The sequence below is a fragment of the Denticeps clupeoides genome, chromosome 15, assembly GCF_900700375.1.
Source record: "Denticeps clupeoides chromosome 15, fDenClu1.1, whole genome shotgun sequence".
In the NCBI taxonomy this organism is placed as follows: Eukaryota; Metazoa; Chordata; class Actinopteri; order Clupeiformes; family Denticipitidae; genus Denticeps; species Denticeps clupeoides.
The window spans coordinates 9772199-9792482 of record NC_041721.1 but is presented as its reverse complement, the minus strand read 5'-3'; the positions used below and the strand labels follow the sequence as shown (position 1 = coordinate 9792482).

General features: G+C 39.8%; 2 protein-coding genes across 3 annotated transcripts; both read right to left on the bottom strand.

Moving 5' to 3' along the window:
* Positions 1–3420: 3420 nt before the first annotated feature.
* On the bottom strand, positions 3421–7821 carry glipr1a (GLI pathogenesis-related 1a). Of its 2 annotated transcripts, none has more exons than XM_028954856.1 (6): positions 7545–7821; positions 6731–6982; positions 6497–6609; positions 4608–4693; positions 4137–4163; positions 3421–4060 (listed from the first exon to the last, which is right to left on the bottom strand). In XM_028954856.1, exons 1-6 carry the CDS (start codon positions 7749–7751, stop codon positions 3906–3908), a joined length of 840 nt encoding a protein of 279 aa, XP_028810689.1. In that variant the 5' UTR covers positions 7752–7821; the 3' UTR covers positions 3421–3905. The 2 variants fall into 2 exon arrangements, 1 of the variants encoding a protein (XP_028810689.1); XR_003742563.1 differs by having other exon boundaries at positions 3939–4060; positions 4137–4231; positions 7545–7819.
* A 524-nt stretch (positions 7822–8345) lies between these two features.
* cmah (cytidine monophospho-N-acetylneuraminic acid hydroxylase) lies at positions 8346–18003 on the bottom strand. Its single transcript, XM_028954811.1, has 15 exons — positions 17641–18003; positions 17230–17437; positions 17044–17135; positions 14992–15107; positions 14712–14902; positions 13750–13830; positions 13201–13267; positions 12990–13071; positions 10643–10780; positions 10425–10560; positions 10111–10254; positions 9850–10024; positions 9389–9505; positions 8897–9012; positions 8346–8781 (listed from the first exon to the last, which is right to left on the bottom strand). Exons 1-15 carry the CDS (start codon positions 17702–17704, stop codon positions 8709–8711), a joined length of 1800 nt encoding a protein of 599 aa, XP_028810644.1. The 5' UTR covers positions 17705–18003; the 3' UTR covers positions 8346–8708.
* Positions 18004–20284: the final 2281 nt, after the last annotated feature.

Here is a 20284-nt window from a genome sequence, read left to right as displayed (position 1 = left end):
AATGCGTTGCATGGTGGTAGATTTGCCGGTGTAGGGTTGTTAAAAGAGGGTTTAAAAAACAAAAACAAACTAAACTTGGTCGGAGCAGTCGCAACGGCAGCCGACCTCACCGGCGCCATCTTGAATCAAACAAGGTGGTTCAACTTGGTTGGTTCAACTAAGGTGGTTCAACTGATCACATCATCTGTACCAAGCTCCCTGACCTTCAATCAACCTTCAGCAAGCGGTGAAGGACCTCAGCCACCCCAACACCGGACTCTTCTCTCTGCTGTAACGAGGGAGGCGCTTACGCTCCCTAAAGTCCAACACAGAGAAAATGAGGAGGAGCTTCTTCCTGCAGGCTAAACAAACTCTCAACAACAACACATCATAGCAAGGTTATTATAGTTAACGAAAACGAACGAAAAAACTAAAACTAGAATTGAAAAAGCATTTTCGTTAACTGAAATAAAAATAACAGCGAAAAACGAAAACTAACTGAAACTGTTTTGTGTGTATACAAAACGAACTTAAACGAACTAATATTATAGCAAAACCGTCTTTTTCGTCTTTGTAATAAGCCTTTTGGGTTGAATTAAAATCTATTTACTTCACGCTGCCAGTTTTAAGCCAGGTTTTTGACCATTATGGTAACACGTGGTCTGTGACGTCACGTGTCCATAGTCTGTCCGTGACGCCGCCGGCTAGCGTGATGGCTGCAGCGAAAGTCAGAAGAAAGCGGCAGAGTCCTATTTGGGATTTCTTTGATTATGACAGTGTCAAAAATAAAAGTAAGTGCCTTGTTGTAGAAGCAGGTGATACCATATGTGGAATACTTCTCAAGGGGAAAAACCCCACGAATCTGAAAGTCCATTTGAAAAGCTCACACAAAAAGGCGAACCAAGAGTACCTGAACAAGCTAGCCTCTCGCCCGCCCTCCCCCGAAAGAGAAGCGGTAGCCAGGCCAGGTAACATGGGAAAGGAACGTGATACTACAGCATCCATAATGGACTGCTTCCACCGCCGACCAAATAGCTGCTGGCTAGTAAATACGCAGGAACACCACAAACGAGAAGAAGCATTGGTAAATATGTTTATTAAGACTGGAATGTCTACACGACTGTGTGACTCGATTACCTTCAAAAGTTCACCACTTCACTCGAACCAAAATTCAAAACACCCGGAGCTGCAAGAGTCAATAACCTCATCGGAGCTAAGATGGATAAGGCTAAGCAGAAGTTGAAAGATATAATAAAAGAGGCGAGGATGGTGAGCCTGTGTGTAGATGGTTGGAGCAAGAGAGGATTAACAGCATCTTTCATGGGTGTGTCAGCTTGTTTTTACCATCCGCACGGAGGCCAAGTTCACCATGCTTTGCTAAACCTACACCGAATGGAGCACCCACACACCGGGGAGGCCATTGCCCGCTGCATTGATCAGACATTAGATGAATGGGGAATTAGAGAAGACAAAGTGCTGCTTATTGTGACAGATAACGGCTCCAACATTGTCAAGGCTGTGCGTCTACTTGGGGATAGAAGCCGTGAGCAAAGTGGGGAGTCAGCTGATGGCTCACAGCCTCAACCAGGAGGTGCTGGAGACAACCAGGATGAAGTCCTGGAGGAGTCGGACATAGAGGACGAGGAGTGTGGAGAGCTTGGTGAGTGTGATTATTAGCACAATGTGAGTCAGCAGATTTGTTGGACTGAAGCGTTGCATAAAATTTAATTAAATATATATATATATTTTAAATATTAGCATTTTAAAAACATTTTAAAACATATGTGTATTTTACACTTTATGCTTACGTTACCTAATTGTTTTCTTATCCTTCTTGTAGCACACGTTGGAACAGCACACATGATATGCTGAGAAGACTGCTGGAGATCAGAGCTGAACTAAACCAAGTACTTGAGGAGTTGAGCATAGACACACTTCTCACAAGTGACTGAACTAAGCTGGAGAACTTGGTCAAGCTACTTGAGCCCTTTGCCATTCACACAGACCAGCTTCAGAATGACAGCCAGTCACTCTCACAAGTAGTGCCATGCCTGCTCAACCTCGAGGCACACCTGCTGACCACTACTGCTGGAGAACGTTTTTCTGCCATTCTTAGCCCTGATTCCCCAAAGTTTGATGCTACACCAGCAGCAGCCTGCCTAATGGATCCAAGTGTTTCACTGGTTCTTCAAACACCAGACACAGTGCCACTGAGGAGGGCAGCTCAGTCTTTTGTGCAAAACCTGGCTCAGAATAACCTAGCTACTGCTTCTCAGGATGATGTTGCCACTGCAAGGGCCAGTCAATCTCCAGCACGTTCCCCTCCTACTGTCCTACAGAAATACCGCTTTCTTGCATCCAAGATGGCGTTCAACGTGTCACTGACAAATCAGCCTGATGTGACCAATAGTCTGGTGACTGAAATAAATAAGTATGTTGATGATGTCAAACACGGTGTCTTTAATGAGACACCACTGCAGTTCTGGAGGTCAAGAACGGCTGTCTATTCAAAACTTGCCCCTGTGGCATTGGACCTTGTTAGTGCCCCTGCCTCACAAGCTTTTGTGGCGCGCATCTTCTCTGTGTGTGGACTGTTGTCATCTGGCCTTAGAAACAGAACAACCACATCTCTTGAGCAGCGTGTTTTCCTCAAGATCAACAACAAATTGTTGCTTGACTGAAGTTCACCCATTTCTGTTTATACACACACACACACACACAAAAATTTCAAAAAGCTGAATTTTAAGATAGTTTGTTCATTCATTCATGATACAAAGGTTGTCAGCTTGTTCATGATTTCTCCCAGGGATTCCTGTAAGAAAAAGATTGAGCTCCCTGGGACATGTTTGTTTTTATGTTCATGTGTGTCTTTAGTCTGTTGGCTATGTTAATTGTTCTCAGCACAGTGTGTATCTAACCTCAGAAGCAGCATTGCACAAATATTGTACTTAGGGCTGTTATCTTGTGGGCTGTTGTATTTCAATTTGAGGATGGGTGTTCATGTGTCCTCTGAATACATGTTTCAAAATGTATCTTTGGTTGAGTTTTTATTATACAATACTTGTTCTGGTGATTTTGATTATATATCCTAATTTACAAAAAAAAAAAACTAAAACTAACACTGTAACTAATAAAAACTAAACTAAAACTAAGCAATTTCAAAATATCAAAACTAATAAAAACTAGTAAATCTGCCTCTAAAAACGAATTAAAACTAACTGAATTTGAAAACAAAAAATCAAAATGAAATAAAAACTGAAACTAATGAAAAATCCAAAACTATTATAACTGTGCTTCATAGGACAGAACACTAATACACTCCAGCACTTTCACTTTCAATCACTTCTGGACTCAATCCCCCCAGAATCTTGCACAAATTTTCACTTTACTTTCACTTGACTCATTTGCACACCTTCACCCTGCCTGTTCCACATATTTTATGATTTATGTTAAAAACATAATATTATTTGCCATATTTTGGTCTATAGCTGTCGCAAAGCATTTTCATACCGTGTATAACTATGTGACAAATAAGATTAGAATTTTACGCTACAACATGTGGCTGTTATCTTTACTGTCAGTTGGGGATACGTGTCACATTAGTTTTGTTGATGCGTGGTGTGACCAGACTCCTTCACCAAGAGAAGTGAAGATGTCTGTTGTCAAACACTGCAGCCAAATGAGAGAATTTGTGGTATCATTTGCTTATGCCTGCCCGAAGGAATTACAGTGAGCAGTAATAACGCATTTTTTTCTTGTATATGTTCTCATGTGCTGTAAAGGTTTGATGTTGTTTCATTTCAATGAAATGTTTTTTTAAAGAGTGTATAACTTTTATTTGAACAGAAGTCCATCTCTTTTCAACAGAATAACTTTTAAAGGAGGTTAGGCAGGGTATAACAGGAAGATGTGCACTGTACACATTATTACTCATATGCAAACATGTCTGGATAGTAAATCTTCACCGTGTAGGCTGATAAGAAGATCAACATTAGAGCCAGAGGCCTGAGGACCAGCACAGCCTTGCAGAAAGCACCACAGCGCCTCTTCTCTGGATCCCAGTCTGGACTCCAGTTGTACGCTGAGCACAAACATGTCATGAGAAACTTTTGCAAATGAAAATAATATGAGATGTGAACTTGAAATGTAGTTCTTACCGATCAGTTTATCCCGAACCGGATCTCCTAAAAGGCAAGAAAGAAGGAGCTGAGATAAATATAGGTGGTAGAAGCCTAGTGGGTATCCCACTCACCTATGAACAAGAAGGCAACAAAGACCCAGGTTTAAACCCCACTTACTACATTTACATTACATTCACGGCATTTATCAGACGCCCTTATCCAGAGCGACTTACAATCAGTAGTTACAGGGACAGTCCCCCCTGGAGCAACTTAGTTATAGGCGAGTGTGTTACCCACTAGGCTACTACCACCCTACAATTGTGTCCCTGAACAAGACACTTAACCCTAATCTTTACTTCGCTCTGGATAAGGGCGTCTGAAAAATGCTGTAAAGTTTCTCCAGGGGGGACTGTCCCTGTAACCACTGATTGTAAGTCGTCTGCTGAATACCATAAATGTAAATCTCAGACAGGAAATGTAGAGCTATTTGTTGAGCTGGATACTTACGGCAAAGGTTGTTCTCACACCTCCCCCCACCACAAGAACTGCAAGGCTTTCCTTCTTCATACGGACGGGCACCATTCAAGTTGCCCCTGATCAAAATGTATCTGTTGAGCAACTTTGTACTGGCCAATTTTGTCATATTTCGAAAGGATTAATGCATTTTACATAGATGTGAAGTACAAATTTATGAACAACTGTCTCAAGACAATAAAAAATATATAGTGCAGCTCAAAGAAAAATATTGTGGGGGGAAAAGATCTTTAAAAAGATAAATGTTCATTGCTTCAGCACAAACCCAGTACTGACTGAATAAAAGATTAGACATGTTTAGCATATTTAGTAAGACACTCGCCTATGAACCAAAAGATCACAAAGTCACAGATTCAAACCTAGAGATGGAAAAGTACTGCTAAGTAAAGTAAAAGTAGCTTTACTTTGCTAAATTCTACTCAAGTAAAAGTAAAGAATTACTTAATTTATAATTTACTTTGGCTAAAGGTTAATTAGTTGCTTTTAATTACTTGATGTAAAAAAGTACTAGTCATAAATCCACAGAGGTGGAAAAAAGTACTGAAAACATCATTAACATGTCATCATCTTTACTTTGCTTAAATTCTACACAAGTACAAGTAACCATCTAAAAGCCAACTTGAGTAAAAGTAAAAAAATAACCTGATTAGAATTTACTTAGAGTAAAAGTTACTTAGTTACTTTCAATTACTTTGTTAAACCTTTAGGTTGTATAATGTAAAAAAAACATGTGATTTCTCAGTTTTTAAATTTTTAATAGATTTGCCAAAACCTCAAGTAAACTTTTTTCACGTTGTCATTTCTGTGTGTTGTTTTTAAAGTGAAGTGATTGTCACATGTGATACACAGCAGCACAGCACACAGTGCACACAGTGAAATTTGTCCTCTGCATTTAACCCATCACCCTGAGTAAGCAGTGGGCAGCCATGACAGGTGTTTTGCTCAGGGCCGCTTCCTTAACTGCTAGGCCACTACTGCCCCGCTCCATATTGGAATAAGGTTGTAGTATGGCAAAATTTGGAAAAACTGATGCACACTTTCTGGATGCACTGTTTAGGCTATTCTACTTATTACTACATGTTTTCATGCTGCAGGCTGTAAAGGTTTGGGATACGGACACTCAGCATTGGAAAAAATTATGCTAATTATCTGAGCAACATTCTCTAACAGCAATAAAGTTGTCGTTTGTGTCAAACAAATTGTGAATTTGTTATACCATTAAAACAGAAAATGACTTACTCATATCATGAAGTGATGCACGGAGCATTATTGTTTGGGTCAACAACCTTTTCGGGAGATTTCATTACAAGTAGCAGAATTCAGCATACATTTTTATTGGTTGTTGTGTTGGATTTTACCCAGATACAGTACTGCTATTTTCTCGATTGGCTGTTGTGTAGGCCCTTTATTTTTTGATTGCCTGGTAGTTGGCCAGAGGAGATGCCTTGTTTCATAGTGAGGTGCTGCTGTCCACGGTCTGAGAAATATGCCGCACGTGAACCTGCGTTCAGGTGGATTTCTTTTTTGGGGCGGAGTAAATAATTTTGTAAAAATGTGCTTGAGTAAAAGTAAAATTACCCATTTCAAAAACATTACAAATTACTCACAAAAACTACTCAATTACAGTAACGTGAGTAAATGTAATTCATTACTTTCCACCTCTGTTCAAACCCCACTTACAACCATTGTGTCCCTGAGCAAGGCACTTACTCCAGGGGTACTGCAGTTGCTTGGATTCTCACACTCAGTAGAAAATAAAATGAACAAACTAGCCCAGCAGCAGTGTGGATGTGTGGGCACAACCACAGGTCAGTTGGCTGAATGGCTGCAGCCCACCCCTGCAGATGCAAATAAAGACTTACGCCGGCGCGTAATTGCACACGAAGAGTGCGCTCTCTTTTGTGCTGAACCCTTCAACACCATTTGGGCAGATCTGAACAGCGCATCCGACCTTGTAGCTGTCGGCCCACACCGCCTGAAATTCCAATTTAGTTTAGTGAGAGAACACGGTGGTGCAGCCTTTAGAAAGTTATAGTTATAGTTATAGTTACATTTCTATATATAGACATGGCAGTGGTGAAAACCAAGCTGTATACCTGCGTATAGTGGCCACAAACAGTACTGCATGCATTTGGGCCATAGTTGTAATATTTCAACTCATCGTTAACCCAATTCTTCATGGCCAGTTCAACAGAGAAGTGAGAGGGTGGGTAGCCAAACCAGAGGTTCTCGCCCACTGATGGAAAGGTAGGGTGGACCCTCTTGGCCTCCCTCAGGTAAATGTTGTGTTTCCTAATGCAGAATCTAGCCCACGCTTGTGCAGTTACAGCCAAAGCATCGTCCCATGTCTGTAAAAAGGCAGAGGAAATCATTTTTATTATTATGCAGTGAATGTTTAAATCTTTGAAAAGTTACACCGTTCATAGTTTACAATCCCTTGTATGATAATCTTTCGAAAAAGAATGTATTAATTCCTGCTTTAAGGAGGAATACTTTCATTTTATTAACATCCATTTTACAGGTTCAGGTTATTCAAAATTATGTTATAGCAAAAAAACCAAATTTCAGTCCTTAATATCTGAAGTGAGTATTAAAGACAAAAAGCTTGAAGCTTTTTAATCTTCTTTTTGAGACGGCTAATGATTCACCAGAAGCATAATTCGGGGCTTTTATCCAGTTTGTGACATGAGTGAATTCTGGTACATTGTGGTATAAATACAATCATCACAGGCAAAGATGCACCATATAACTGAAGCCACATACCAACTAGTGCTGTCGACCCTGGAGTTGATATGACAATTCTAATTCATTGCAAAACAGAGTTGTTAAACCAGAAACATATTTTCTTATCTCAATATTCTACAATTATGCAATTTTATTCAAACATTAAAGACAGTGTATGCTTCTTACCATGTAAAGCATGTTGCTTGCAAAAGGATTTGTGGCAGAGCGGTATTGGTTGTGCGTCTGCACACAGTCGCTGATGAATTGTGGATCAGTGATGTCAGGTAAAGAATGAGCATCTGAACAGTCCATGAGAACAGCAAGGCCTAGAATAACTACAAAACACAGCCGCAATCCAGCCATGGTTCTAACACAGCCCGGTGCATAGATCATTTAGCAAGTATGATATTTCAGGAAGTTTAAAGCCTTTTGACACTTCCTCTTGCAGATGAGCTGCAAACGTTTCCTTTTCCTGTCTCATCTTTGCACATGGAAATGATGCAATCGTGCTGTATTTAAACATGGTTCTCTACCACCAGAAGCAGCCCCTGTTGCCGCTTCATTTACATTTACATTTAAGGCATTTGGCAGATGCCCTTATCCAGAGCAACTTACATGCTTCCATGTTACAATCAATGAAGTCAATCAATGAACCTTCAGAAGGTTGCCGGTTCAAATCTCGATCCACCAAGGTGCCACTGAGGTGCCACTGAGCAAAGCACCGTACCCACACACTGCTTTTCGGGCGCCTGTCATGGCTGCCCACTGCTCACCAAGGGTGATGTTTAAATGCGTAGGACACATTTCGTTGTGTCACCGTGTGCTGTGCTGCAGTATTTCACAATGGCAATCACTTCACTATCACTTTGACATCATCTACAACCCTGATATCTAGTTAATTCTTCATAAGTAGTTATAAAACATAAACATAATTTATTACAGAATCTGTGCAAAACATTTACTCATAATTGGAAAAAAAAAAACAAATTGGTAAACATAATATAATTTATTCAAGTGATCATGGAACTTCTTTGGTATCATAGCATCATATGTTAAATATATATGTAACAATACATTCTATAGTCCATAATGTTAGAAATGTGTTTTAATACAGAATTCATAATTCCATACACAAGATTCAATGCACACATTTTTGTCTTATCCTCTAATTTTGTGTAATCAATGATCCTTTTATGTTGGAAGCAGCCATTAGTCCCTGACGGCCCCTGTATGTTCTAACAAAATCGTAGACATATATTGAAGCCATAATGGTATTGTACACTTTAAGGCAGTTTGGGTTTACAAGTCATATCCATGTTAACATGTTGACCCTGTTCAGTCATTGTTCTCTCACAGCTTTTGCAGAAAGAGATCCCAGTCAGGACCTGTGGTAGGTAACTCTATCTGGAAGTGGTTCCAAAATCTAAAATGGAAAATGTGATTATTTCTATTTAGATAAGAAAGATTTGTCTACAAATAAAGAGGAAATGTGTTCAATTATTTTTATATTTTAGGAATGTAAGACACGTCGATCTCACCGATGGTGGTACACGTCGGGGTCCCTGCTGATGCGGTTTTGGAAACCAATGTAGAGGTTGTCCCAAAGCAAGCCGTGCTTGACCACATGCCGCATGACTCCAATTCGGTTTTTGATCTAACTCATTAAATGAAAAGCAAGGATTGTAAATAGTCAGTGACTATAGCATGATGTCAGTGCTGAAGGTCACTAATGCAAAAAAACATGACAATAACCGTGATTAACTTGTGAATAAAATATGGGTTTCTGAAACCTATATTGCATTATTTACATTTTACACCCCAAGAAATGTACCCAAATATTCCCCAGGTGATTGTCCCCATTTTAAAAAATTGCCAATAAGTGAAAATGCTCTGATGAGAACATTTAAATAGGAATCTTACGTCTGTTCAAGTAATAGGAGAGTTGCATATATTGTGCTCATTGCACTTAAGAATAAATGATGATAATGTTAAATAAAATGGCGGAGTACTGATTGATTGAATAGCTGTACCTCCAGGTAAGCATGCGCTCTGTCTGGTCTTCTGGGTGGAAAGGAGAGGTCCAGGAAGTCCACTAAGTAATCATAGCCACCAAACACTGGCTCAAAATCATCATTTGTTTCAATGACCTGTAGCAGAAGTGATGTGTTACAGCATGAGTGTTATTACCACAGCAGAAACTACTGCTATTCCCCCACATCCCCCACACCCTTCATTTTGAGTTCTGTTTATGTGCCTGTGATTCACCTCATTTTGTGAAAGGGAACCCTTCCTGCACATTATGATATAATATCTGACATTCTTAGGGGGTCACATCACCTCCATTTCTGTTCACTATTACACTTTATATTCTTTCACTTGCAACAGCATCCCCATCCTTTGTTGAAGCTACACTGTCTCTTATAAGGAATAACACAAGTGGTTTTGACTGAGTATAAAAATTAGGGTAATAATTAAGCATATTGCATCTTACCCGGATGACAAGGTTGTAGTTTTTAAATCCTGCCCAGTTGTAATAAAATGGAATCCAGCTCTTATGCTGAAAAAACTCAGCATCGATGGCCAAGCTCAGTTCATCCAGGTACAAGCTGAAGTCCCAACTGTCCTTGTAGGTCTTTGCAGAATTTGGAGATTCTCTTATGGCATCACTATATTGTTGGTGAAACCGTGCACATTTGACCTGCTTTTCCTTTAATATTAGACATTCACGGTAGACTCACACACTCAGACTTACATGCTGGAGGGGTCCTTCAGGGCCACACCCAGATCTAACACTGAACCAGGTTTAGGTGTCCAAGTGGTGATGCCAGGGCTGTTTTTCTTGATCAGTGCATTGAGGTCATCAGGGTTATTTTTAGTGTTAGTTGTTTTTATGTACCTACGGTGTATAAAGATCAGTGGTTTGGTTAGATAAACGAGCACTAGCCCAGCATGCACCAGACAGGTTTATCTATTAGAAAAAAAGATTTTATAAGTTATAATAATTTAAGTTATAATATCTGTAATATCTATTTTCTAACATCTAATTTTAATAACAGGTTCACTCACAAGTCAGATGGATGTGCTTCCACAAAATAGCCTGCAAAAGGGCAGTATATTTTGGGCTGTAGAGACTTTACCAGTTGTGCCTTGTAGTTGAGGAGCTTCTTCCTCTCGTTCCTGATGAATTCAGCCTTCCAGATCTCTGGGGGTAAATGTGTTTGTCATTTACAGACTGACCTTTACGATTCACCACTAACCTGTGTTACCTGAAAAAAAAATGTCACCTGTGTATTTCCCTCCAGTGAATGTCATGGGGAATCCCGACGCACCCCCAGCAAAGTCACTCATCATTACATCCACGCCTGTGGGCAGCCTCCCACCATTGGGCCGGGTGCAGTCCACGGTGTTCAGAATCATGTGACCTATAGTTGGACATTATGCATAGTTATAACAACATAATATTATAAAATAATATGATGTATGTATATGATCTAATATGATAACTAGCGCCATTACCACAGAATGTAGATGCCTGTAAGGTTTTAAAGAGTCTAGGCTCTCTTACTCAACTGCCCATGTAGATGAATCATTTGCTGGTGAAATTACAGTGATCGACACCGGGCGAGGAAATTTTAATGTCATGCCCCTGCCCAAGCAGACTTAAACTGCATAGAACAGACATTTTCATTTTTTTATTGAATGATATAACATAACATAAACTACTGAAAATTCCAAAACATTTGTAAGCTGAAATCTAAAAATTAAATGCAATCTAAATCTAAATCTTTGGGGCAGTGGTGGCCTAGTGGTTAAGGAAGCAGCCCCCTTATTCAGAAGGTTTGATTCCTGAGCCGCCAAGGTGCCACTGAGGTGCCACTGAGCAAAGCACCCTCCCCACACACTACTTCCCGGGCGCCTGTCATGGCTGCCCACTGCTCACCAAGGGTGATGGTTAAAAGCAGAAGACACATTTTGTTGTGTCACCGTGTGCTGTGCTGCAGTGTTTCACAATGACAATCACTTCACTTTCAAATGCTTATAGCCAGTATTAAATAATATTGTAATGTGTTGCGAGAAGTTCAACCAATTCATAAGGGTTGGTTGCATGTTCTCAATTTTAGCACATGCAGGAGGGCTGGGCAGTACATTTACATTTACATTTACAGCATTTATCAGACACCCTTATCCAGAGCGACTTACAATCAGTAGTTAACGGGGACAGTCTCCTGGAGCAACTTAGGGTTAAGTGTCTTGCTCAGGGACACAATGGTAGTAAGCGGGACTTGATCCTGGGTCCATAGGTGAGTGTGTTACCCACTATGCTACTACCACTACTACAAATGGTCAGTCTGTAAATGACAAACGCATTTACCCCCAGAGATCTGGAAGGCTGAATTCAACAGGAACGAGAGTACAGTACAAAATATAGGCCAGATCAGATCATAAATCTGATCTCCTGGTTTTGCTGCATTTAAGCACAATATAATAACAATGTGTCAGGATCAGACAACCAGTCATGCTGCGGCATTCTGTATAACTTGTAAAGGCCAATGGCATTCAGAGGTAGACCTGCTACAAAGGAGTTACGGTAATCCAGTCGTGAGATTACTAGGGACTGAACAAGTATCTGGGTGGCCTGTGTTGATAGAAATGGGCGGATCTGTCTAATATTGTAGACAAGGAATCTACATGAGCAGGAAAGACTGGTCATGTGAGTTGAGAAGAAGAGTCTATAATTACTCCAAGGTTGCGTGCAGTTGTAGAAGGAGATAGCAAGCTCCTGATGAGGAATGAATATTAGTTATGTTTTGGTGGGATTGATTTTTAGATTATGGGCTGTTCGGCATAGCAGTGGTAGGATAACCCCTGTGAGGAAATGACCTCACCAAGTGATCTTGTGTAGAGGGAGAAAAGGAGTACTGAGTACTGAGCCCTGAAGGACACCAGTGGATAAGACCGCTCATAGGATGCAAACCATTTCAATGCTGAGCCCCGAATTCCAAGGCTCTTCAAGATGGACAGGAGAGTCTTGTGGTTGGCCGCATGTAGCTCTCAAAATCAGAAGGCAGAGAAATAGATAAACACTGTACCAGAGTGAGCATACAGGAGGATCAGTCCAGTTCAGGCGGCTGTTGGTAATGGGCAAAACCACAGGCAAGGGCAGTCCAAAAGTCAGAAGTCAAAGGCAGCAGATGGTATTTGGATAAGACACTCCTCTTTGTTCAGGAACGCAGCAGCACTGGGTTAAACCATGAATGTTGAGCGGGTGAGGTTCCAAGATGGTGGCCTGGTTTTAAAACCTAGCTTGACCTTTCCCACTTCCAGGCCATTTGGCGGGATTGTTCGCTTGCCCTCTGTGGGTTGAGAGGGCTGCTCACATCCGTAACACAATGCTTTAACCCAGAAAAGGTACAATTGTCACAACAGTATACAAGGATGACACCAGTGGAAGCATGGAGCATGGAATGGCTGCCATTTTGAAGTAATTGTTCTCCTTTTTTTCAGCAGTGCTCTGTGCTTACTTCACTTTTCTTTTTCTAAATGTTGAAATAATTTTAGCATGTGTCATATATATATATTAATTGAATATAGCAATAATAACAAATTCAATCTGTTAAACTAAATGAGTACCTTTATATTCAACTACCACACATGTGTCCATTTCAGGGTGCACACCATCCATGAGAATCATGAACCTCAAGTGCTCATCAATCTGGCAACACATATAAGAACATAAACATGGCATGTAATACCTAAGCGTGGTCTGTATTGGCTCAAAGTACCTTTTCACAAAAAAATTGATGTCATTATCATTTGCTTAAAATTAGGAATTCAGACTCACGTTTTGCCAGACCCCAAATGGGACCACATTGATGTTGGTAAGTGTTATACCACTCTTCTCCAGATACCTGCAGAGTTAATGCAATATCATACTGGGTGATTACATACAAAGACACTTCACCGGAAACTCTTTATGATGTTTAATTGCAAAATTAAAATCCTGTTTAGTTGAATCATATAAATTCCTCTTATTACATTCCTCTTATTAAAATAGTCCAATCAACAATCCTGACAATTTGGTTCCAGATACCAGAGGTGATGCTCAGGGGTGATTTCACTGTTATGTAATCTGTACAGATGCAGCATACTTGCTGGAACTAAACTGTCAGCCCTGGGCACCTGTCATGGCTGCCCACTGCTCACCAAGGGTGATGGGTTAAAGCAGAGGTCACCATGTCACTGTGTGCTGCAATGTTGCAGCAATCACTTCACTTTCAAAAATATTGTAGTGTTCTGCTTTATTTTTTACTGTTTTAAGTGGATTGTGCAGCCAGAGTAGACAACAGTAATCTGTGGATGAACTCTGAAAATGCATATAACATTGCCTCACCAAAACACTGGTCTGGAGGTGTCACCAACATAGATGGGTAAATCAGGCCTCTTCTTAGAAACAGTCTTCAGAGTTGGGTAGCTGAACAGACAATAATGTAAAACCAGTAAATTACAATTTTGAGTGAATGTGGTGAAGCCCCAGGTTAATTGTCCCAGCCTTTCACTGTCTAATAATTATTGCGGAATCTCAAATAATTGAAAGATAATTTCATTGTATTATAACGCTCATAAATTTAATGCAATCTTGAAATTTGTACAGTAATGATAAGAGGCAATAAAGAGATGACAAATTAGTGTATACTCTAGATTACATGCAATAAACTGAGTTTTGAGATTATAAAGTCATATTTAACTAGCATTAATATATGTTGCCCCAATATTGGTGTTAAGAATACCACCAGATTACAATAAAACTTTTGATATTCAGCTTTTCACTGCCTCAATCAAATGCAAATGCAACTGGGACTGTATGTGAGAGAAATGTAATGGTGCCATGTTTGGGATGAATATGTCCCACACCAGGATATGTCTGGGGACATCTTGCTTTTTCTCTCTGGATCGTTGTACAATTTTAGAGGAAAGCAACAATCAGCATAGCAAATGCTGCTATACAGATTTACAGGAGACCCAGGTTCAAATCCCACTCACTACCATTGTGTCCCTGAGCGAGACACTTAACCCTAAATTGCTCCTGATGGACTGTCCCTGTAACTGCTGATAAATGCTGTAAATTAAAATGACTTACAATAAGTAGTGACAGTCCCCCAGTGTCCCTGTCTACTCTGAGTTAAGTGTCTTGTTCAGGGACACAAAGGTAGTAAGTGCGGTTTGAAACTGGATCCTCTGGTTAATAGGCGGGTGTGTTACCATTTAGGCTTCAAACACCTACACACCTACGGTCTTTCACACCCTTAATCTTTACAAAAATGTGCGAGCTTTGAATGAATGAAATGCCATTACCTGAGGTGGTCGGAATGCATGTGACTAATGTAAACGAGATCTGCTTTGCATAGTCTTTCAAATGAGTCTTCTGGGGGTTGATGAAGCAGCCACCAGCCACGTGCAAACGCTGGACCTGTTAGCCAGGGGTCAAACAACATGGTCCTCTGGCCAAGCTTCAGCTGCATACATGCATGGGTCAAGTATGTGATCTTAAAAAATAAATGCATGTATATGTTATTTTTTTCGGTAAAAAAGATTAAATAAGAATGTGTTCCAAAGAAACCTGTCTTGCACATACAGTTACTTCACCAGCTTCAAGTTCTTGTGCTCCTCTGGGGTCAGTGAGCCAAGGGTCAGGCGGGTTCAGCTCAACAAGCTCCAAACCTCCAACAGAAGGATCCTTCCATACGATTTCTAAACACAGAAATATCAGACCATACAAGCCAACAGAAAGCAATTAAATGATGCAATACAGTCTACATGAACAAGAAACGTCTGATCTACAACTCAGTACTTACATTTGGTAGGATGTGCATGCAATATGCAAAGTCAGAATCATAAAATCATATGAAAAGGCAAAAACACATTGCAGAAAAGATAAATAAATAAAAATAATAATAATATTGTAAAAAATTACACATAAATGCATTTCTTCTGCAGACATGACCAGTTATACTTCGATTATAGGTTGGTGAACAGAACAAATATGCTAATGCTGAACTCGGCATTTTGGCATTGGTACCAAAAACAAGATTAACATTAACACGCATGGACATTGTATGTATGGAGATACAATTAGATCACATTGTTTTGGACCAAAAATTATGTGAATTCAAAAAAAGCCAAATGTTGAAATTAATAAATGTGTTACGAAAAGTATAATTAGTTTGAGAAAATCGATAATATAGCTGCCAAGTGGACAGAACTGCTCTGTCCGCTCTACATTAATGCAGCAGTGTTGTCATGCTTTTTTAGTTTATGTTCCTGGCCTTGTGCCAAATGACTTTGGTTTTTGTTTGCATCCTGGTTTCCTTAGTTTTGGCCGCCGTGGCGTTTCACTTGTGTTATTAATAAATGTGATATTATTAATAAATCCCAGCTCTGCGCTTACTCCTGCCATCAGCCCTCAGTCGTGACAGCTCGCCTGGGTCCAGATAAAGCCATAAAGTTTGGTGACAGTCGGTCGTAAAATCTAGGGAGGGGCCCACTGCATTTAACTCATCACTGTTAAAGAACCGTGGGCAGTGTGTGGGGACGGTACCTTGATCAAGGGGAGATCGGTGGCACCTTGGCAGTTTGGGATTTGAAACCGCAACCCTTCATTTAGGAGTCTTCTTCCTTACCCTCTAGGCCACCACTGCCCTACGTTGGGGCCAGGGTTGTAGGAGACGAGGAATGGGAAGGTCGGACACACGGTCACACAGAAACGAAAGGGGTTAAAGGTATGAGGGATATAGGGCGTGCCACTATAGGTACCACTGAGGTGCCACTGATCAAAGCACCAACCGCACACACTGCTCCCCAGGCGCCTGCCCACTGCTCACCAAGGGCAATGGGTTAAAAGCAAAGGACACATTTCCTAGTATCACAATGACAATAACTTCACTTTCACTTTCAGATAGGAGTGGTTTACTTTATTGGCCATTATTCATAAGCAGTGTGCCAGTTCTGCAAGGTCAGTTTTAATACTTATATTATGCATAAGTATGGGCAAGGTATTTTAATTCATATTGTGAAATGCTTTGGGACAAGAAACCGTCTACAAACTATTGCAAGCCCTACAAAACATTTAGAGAAATATAATAATATTCAAAAGGAAGTATGACTATCAGATAATTGTAGCTTATTGTCTGCTATATTAATCCATAACTCTATCACCATCATACGTCTCTTATAACCAATGTCTTGTATATGCTCTAAACATGTATTAAATACATCATACATAACTTCATGCCCATCACTACAGCTGTCTACAATTTAAAATACGTTTTGGCAATTTTACTGGAGAGAACAATCCACATATTGCCATATTTGTACCTACATTTTAGATCTTTTTTGTTTTAATAATTATTATTTTTGTTATTAAGAATTATTAAGAATTTCCTTTCTGCAACTCTTATGCCCAGGTGTGTCTATTCCTTCCATATTCAGACAAGGTTGGACAGAAATATGAATATGATGTATCGAAAACATACTCTATGATTAGAACGGACACTCCACTGTACTCTTATAACCTTGGGTTTACAGAACAGTAAATGCTCCGAATTACATTCAGCAAATCACTACATTCTGTAGTTTGCACATCTCGAATTAAATATAGATAATGGCTGTAAGTGTTTTGTTTTTTTACCAAGTTCGTCTTGCATGAAGCTGTCGGGGGGGTTCACGTACTGCATCGCTTTCACGTCCAGCTTCCAGTTGTGCTTCGTGCACCTGACCGTTCTGTTTCGGAGAAGACGAAACGTTTAATGACTCGGGCGACATGATCGGGTCCACGCGATTTATATTATTTAATAAAAATAAAAAAAAAACTCACCTTTCATGCAAATCCTCTATATCTTTCATGAAAAGCCCTCCTTGGTGCTTGCACTGATTTCTGCACGCCCGCACGCCGTCTTGGTCTTTATAAATGATGAAACATTTCCGATCTTCGGGATTTTTCACGAAGTTGATGCCAACTTTCAGCGCCCGAACAGCCTCTGCGTCTAAAGTCAAGACGGTCTTTGCAGCCTGTGCAGCCATCACTACATACCCCAAAATACAATTCATATATATGAACAAAATATAAATTATTTGTTTATAAATTGATTCATACATTATTTATTCATAATGTCCTAATTTAGAATTATGTAATCACTGCGGTTGTACATATTTGCAGATTTATTTAAGACGCAGTGTATCCTGCCATATATCTGATGTGATATAAAATTAAAACGAGTTAACCTACTTCCACGGCGGTGTGAAGGTCTGTCACCTCTGGCTGTCTCAGTCAGGCAGACTGAGATGTGCATGTCATCTCCCTAAACCCCACCCAACCTCGCAGGCTTTAGTTTGTGGTTTATTTGCTTGGTTTGCCCTTCCCAAGGTATTGTGTCTAAAGCTTTCTAAATCATAGTCCATTTGCAGTCATTAATTTTTTATCTAAAGCATTACAAATCTGAGAGGGGGTGGGGGTAATGATCTGGCAGTGGTTCACATGACAAAACAATGACACTGTAACCTGTGTCCATGTCACTTGACCACTTGAAGTAAGGTACCTTCAAGTCACCCACTGGGTCATAGATATATGATATGCAGTAAATGTACCGCACAAAAGACTGTGTCATTTTAACGCATCTCTCATAAAAAAAAATTAAAAATACAGTGCAACAGGAAATGATTACATTTTCAGCCTGGTATCTCTCATCACGACTTTCCAAGTCATATGAGCTTGATTCAAACAATTGGGTCCCTGAGCACGACCTTTAACCCCAACTTGCTCCAGGAGAACCTTTACCATTAAAATATTAATTGCATGTTGCTCTGGTGATTAACTGGTAATGAAATATTTTGAGGTGGGGCCACATGCCATCTATGCCCAGTCATTGTTTATGGGAATTTTTTCATTTAGAAAAAGAGTCCTCCGTTTGCAGCGATGACAGCTTGGCAGGCCGTGGGTATTCTAGATCCCAGTTGTTCTGGTCATTCTAATAACCATGTTTTTTTTTTTTTTGGTGAAACGATTGACATTGTGATAGACCGCAGCGCAACAAAACGTGTCTTCGAGGGAGACAACTCTTTACTTTGATACTGACTTACCTCCTTGCTGCAAGAACATTAAACCTGGTGGATTTGAACCCAGTGACTCTGTGTCTTTTAAAAAGGAATTCTCCTAACATGAACACAAGATCTTTCCATTGGAACTCAAGACTAATTGTTGATGATAAAGCTCCTCATTAAATGTATGCAGATTCCCCATAATTAACAGCCATTTCTAGCTATCAGAGTCCTTTGCAAGATGAACGATATCTGGACAGAAAACGTTGCATACCCAGGCAGGTCTGGTGTGGCAACAGTGTATGAAGAAAGACGCTTTGTAGTTCTCATCGTATGTCAGGTAATAAAGTTTATAATTAATTATTTGAACTAGATGTTAAACATTTTCTAGGCACCTTCTAGGCAAAATGACTGCAATTACACATCACCCCTTGTAAGTGGGCGTACATGTTGCTTGTACCATGCTCAGACTGTGACGATGGCTCTCAGATTGGATGCCATCTCGGAGAAAGTCACAGCTCTGCACAGAATGTTGGCTGGAGACCTGCGTGGACACTGAGCTGGAAATTCACAGCTTTTTCCACACGGCCAACCCAAACAAACCATCCTGGAACCTGATGAACCAGGATTCCGTCTTTTGTTCTTGTGTTTGTGAATCGTGGCCTGCAAACTCAGCCAGCAGCTTTTAAAAACAAGTTCCTCCATTCTGTTTTTCTTTGTCAGGATATTCTTCTCTGGCTTCAAAAGGAAACAAAGGGTATCCTGGATGACATTTTATTGAGTAGGATCTTATAGTCTAAACAGATTAAACAGTGAGATTGCTGCTTCATGTGTTCTAATTGGCCAGTCCTTAAAAACTAACATTGCAATGATGCACCATAAACTAGAGCCATGGACCAACCAGTACAAATGACACCAAAGTCGATAAGATAAATTGTTAAACTTTAACAATAAAGGGTCGCTTTTACAATTGTAGGAGTTATCAAACCACTTCCTAAAGTTTCTTTATCAAGTCTCATTTTCATACATGGAACAGATGCGTGCATGATGTATTTCAACATTGAACTCAAAAGATGTGTCACAAGATACTTTGAAATATGATACAGTGGTTTTGTTTTCATGAACATGTATTGTAATCAGTAATGGATTATTTTTGGATGGATGGATTTTATTTTATTTTGCTTTATCTACAGTATTATTTGTTTCTAATTCCTATTAGTAGGAATTAGAAACAAAAGGCTTTCCCTCCATTCCCACCATTTATATTTTATACTTTACGTTTTTTCACATGATTTTGTGGATAACAAATTGCTCTCTCACAACAACTGCTCTGGACAGATCTGTTACCTGTTATCCACAAAATCATGTGAAAAAAATTAAAATATGTAAGTTGCAAATCATTTTATTAACATTTTATTTAAAAATCTGTCAAGCATTGAACAAATATTGAATTATATTCATGAAACCATGACGTTATGTTGATAGAAATTATGTTATCTTCTCGTTCTCTGAGCAGCAATGCAATACTGATTTATGTCTTTAGACTTTTGCTTTTAAGAGATCAATCATTAGTCTACATAGTTGGGTGAGACCAACATCCAGTTCTTCTAACCAGGGGCGGTCCTAACCCCCTCTGGCTCCACACTGCACACCCCCCTCCCACCCTCACACACAGAAAAACACAAACACAAAACATATTATGAATTATATATTGACAAAATTATTCGATTTTGGTGTAATAAATATGCGTGTTAATATTTATATATAAAGTGGCTTTGGCCTTTACTTGTCCATCTTTCATCAGTGTTAATTTTGCACTTCAGTATCAACACCGA

Excerpts from the sequence above, each read along its gene's own strand:
- glipr1a (XM_028954856.1), bottom strand. The coding sequence starts at position 7,751 with ATGATCTATGCACCGGGCTGTGTTAGAACCATGGCTGGATTGCGGCTG. Across the intron at positions 6,983-7,544 it reads CAAGCAACATGCTTTACATG|ACATGGGACGATGCTTTGGC; the intron begins GTAAGAAGCATA and ends GCCTTTTTACAG. Across the intron at positions 4,164-4,607 it reads GTGTGAGAACAACCTTTGCC|GAGATCCGGTTCGGGATAAA; the intron begins GTAAGTATCCAG and ends CTTGCCTTTTAG.
- cmah (XM_028954811.1), bottom strand. The coding sequence starts at position 17,704 with ATGCACATCTCAGTCTGCCTGACTGAGACAGCCAGAGGTGACAGACCT. Across the intron at positions 13,072-13,200 it reads CATTTGGGGTCTGGCAAAAC|ATTGATGAGCACTTGAGGTT; the intron begins GTGAGTCTGAAT and ends ATGTGTTGCCAG. Across the intron at positions 10,255-10,424 it reads GAAGCACATCCATCTGACTT|GTACATAAAAACAACTAACA; the intron begins GTGAGTGAACCT and ends TATACACCGTAG.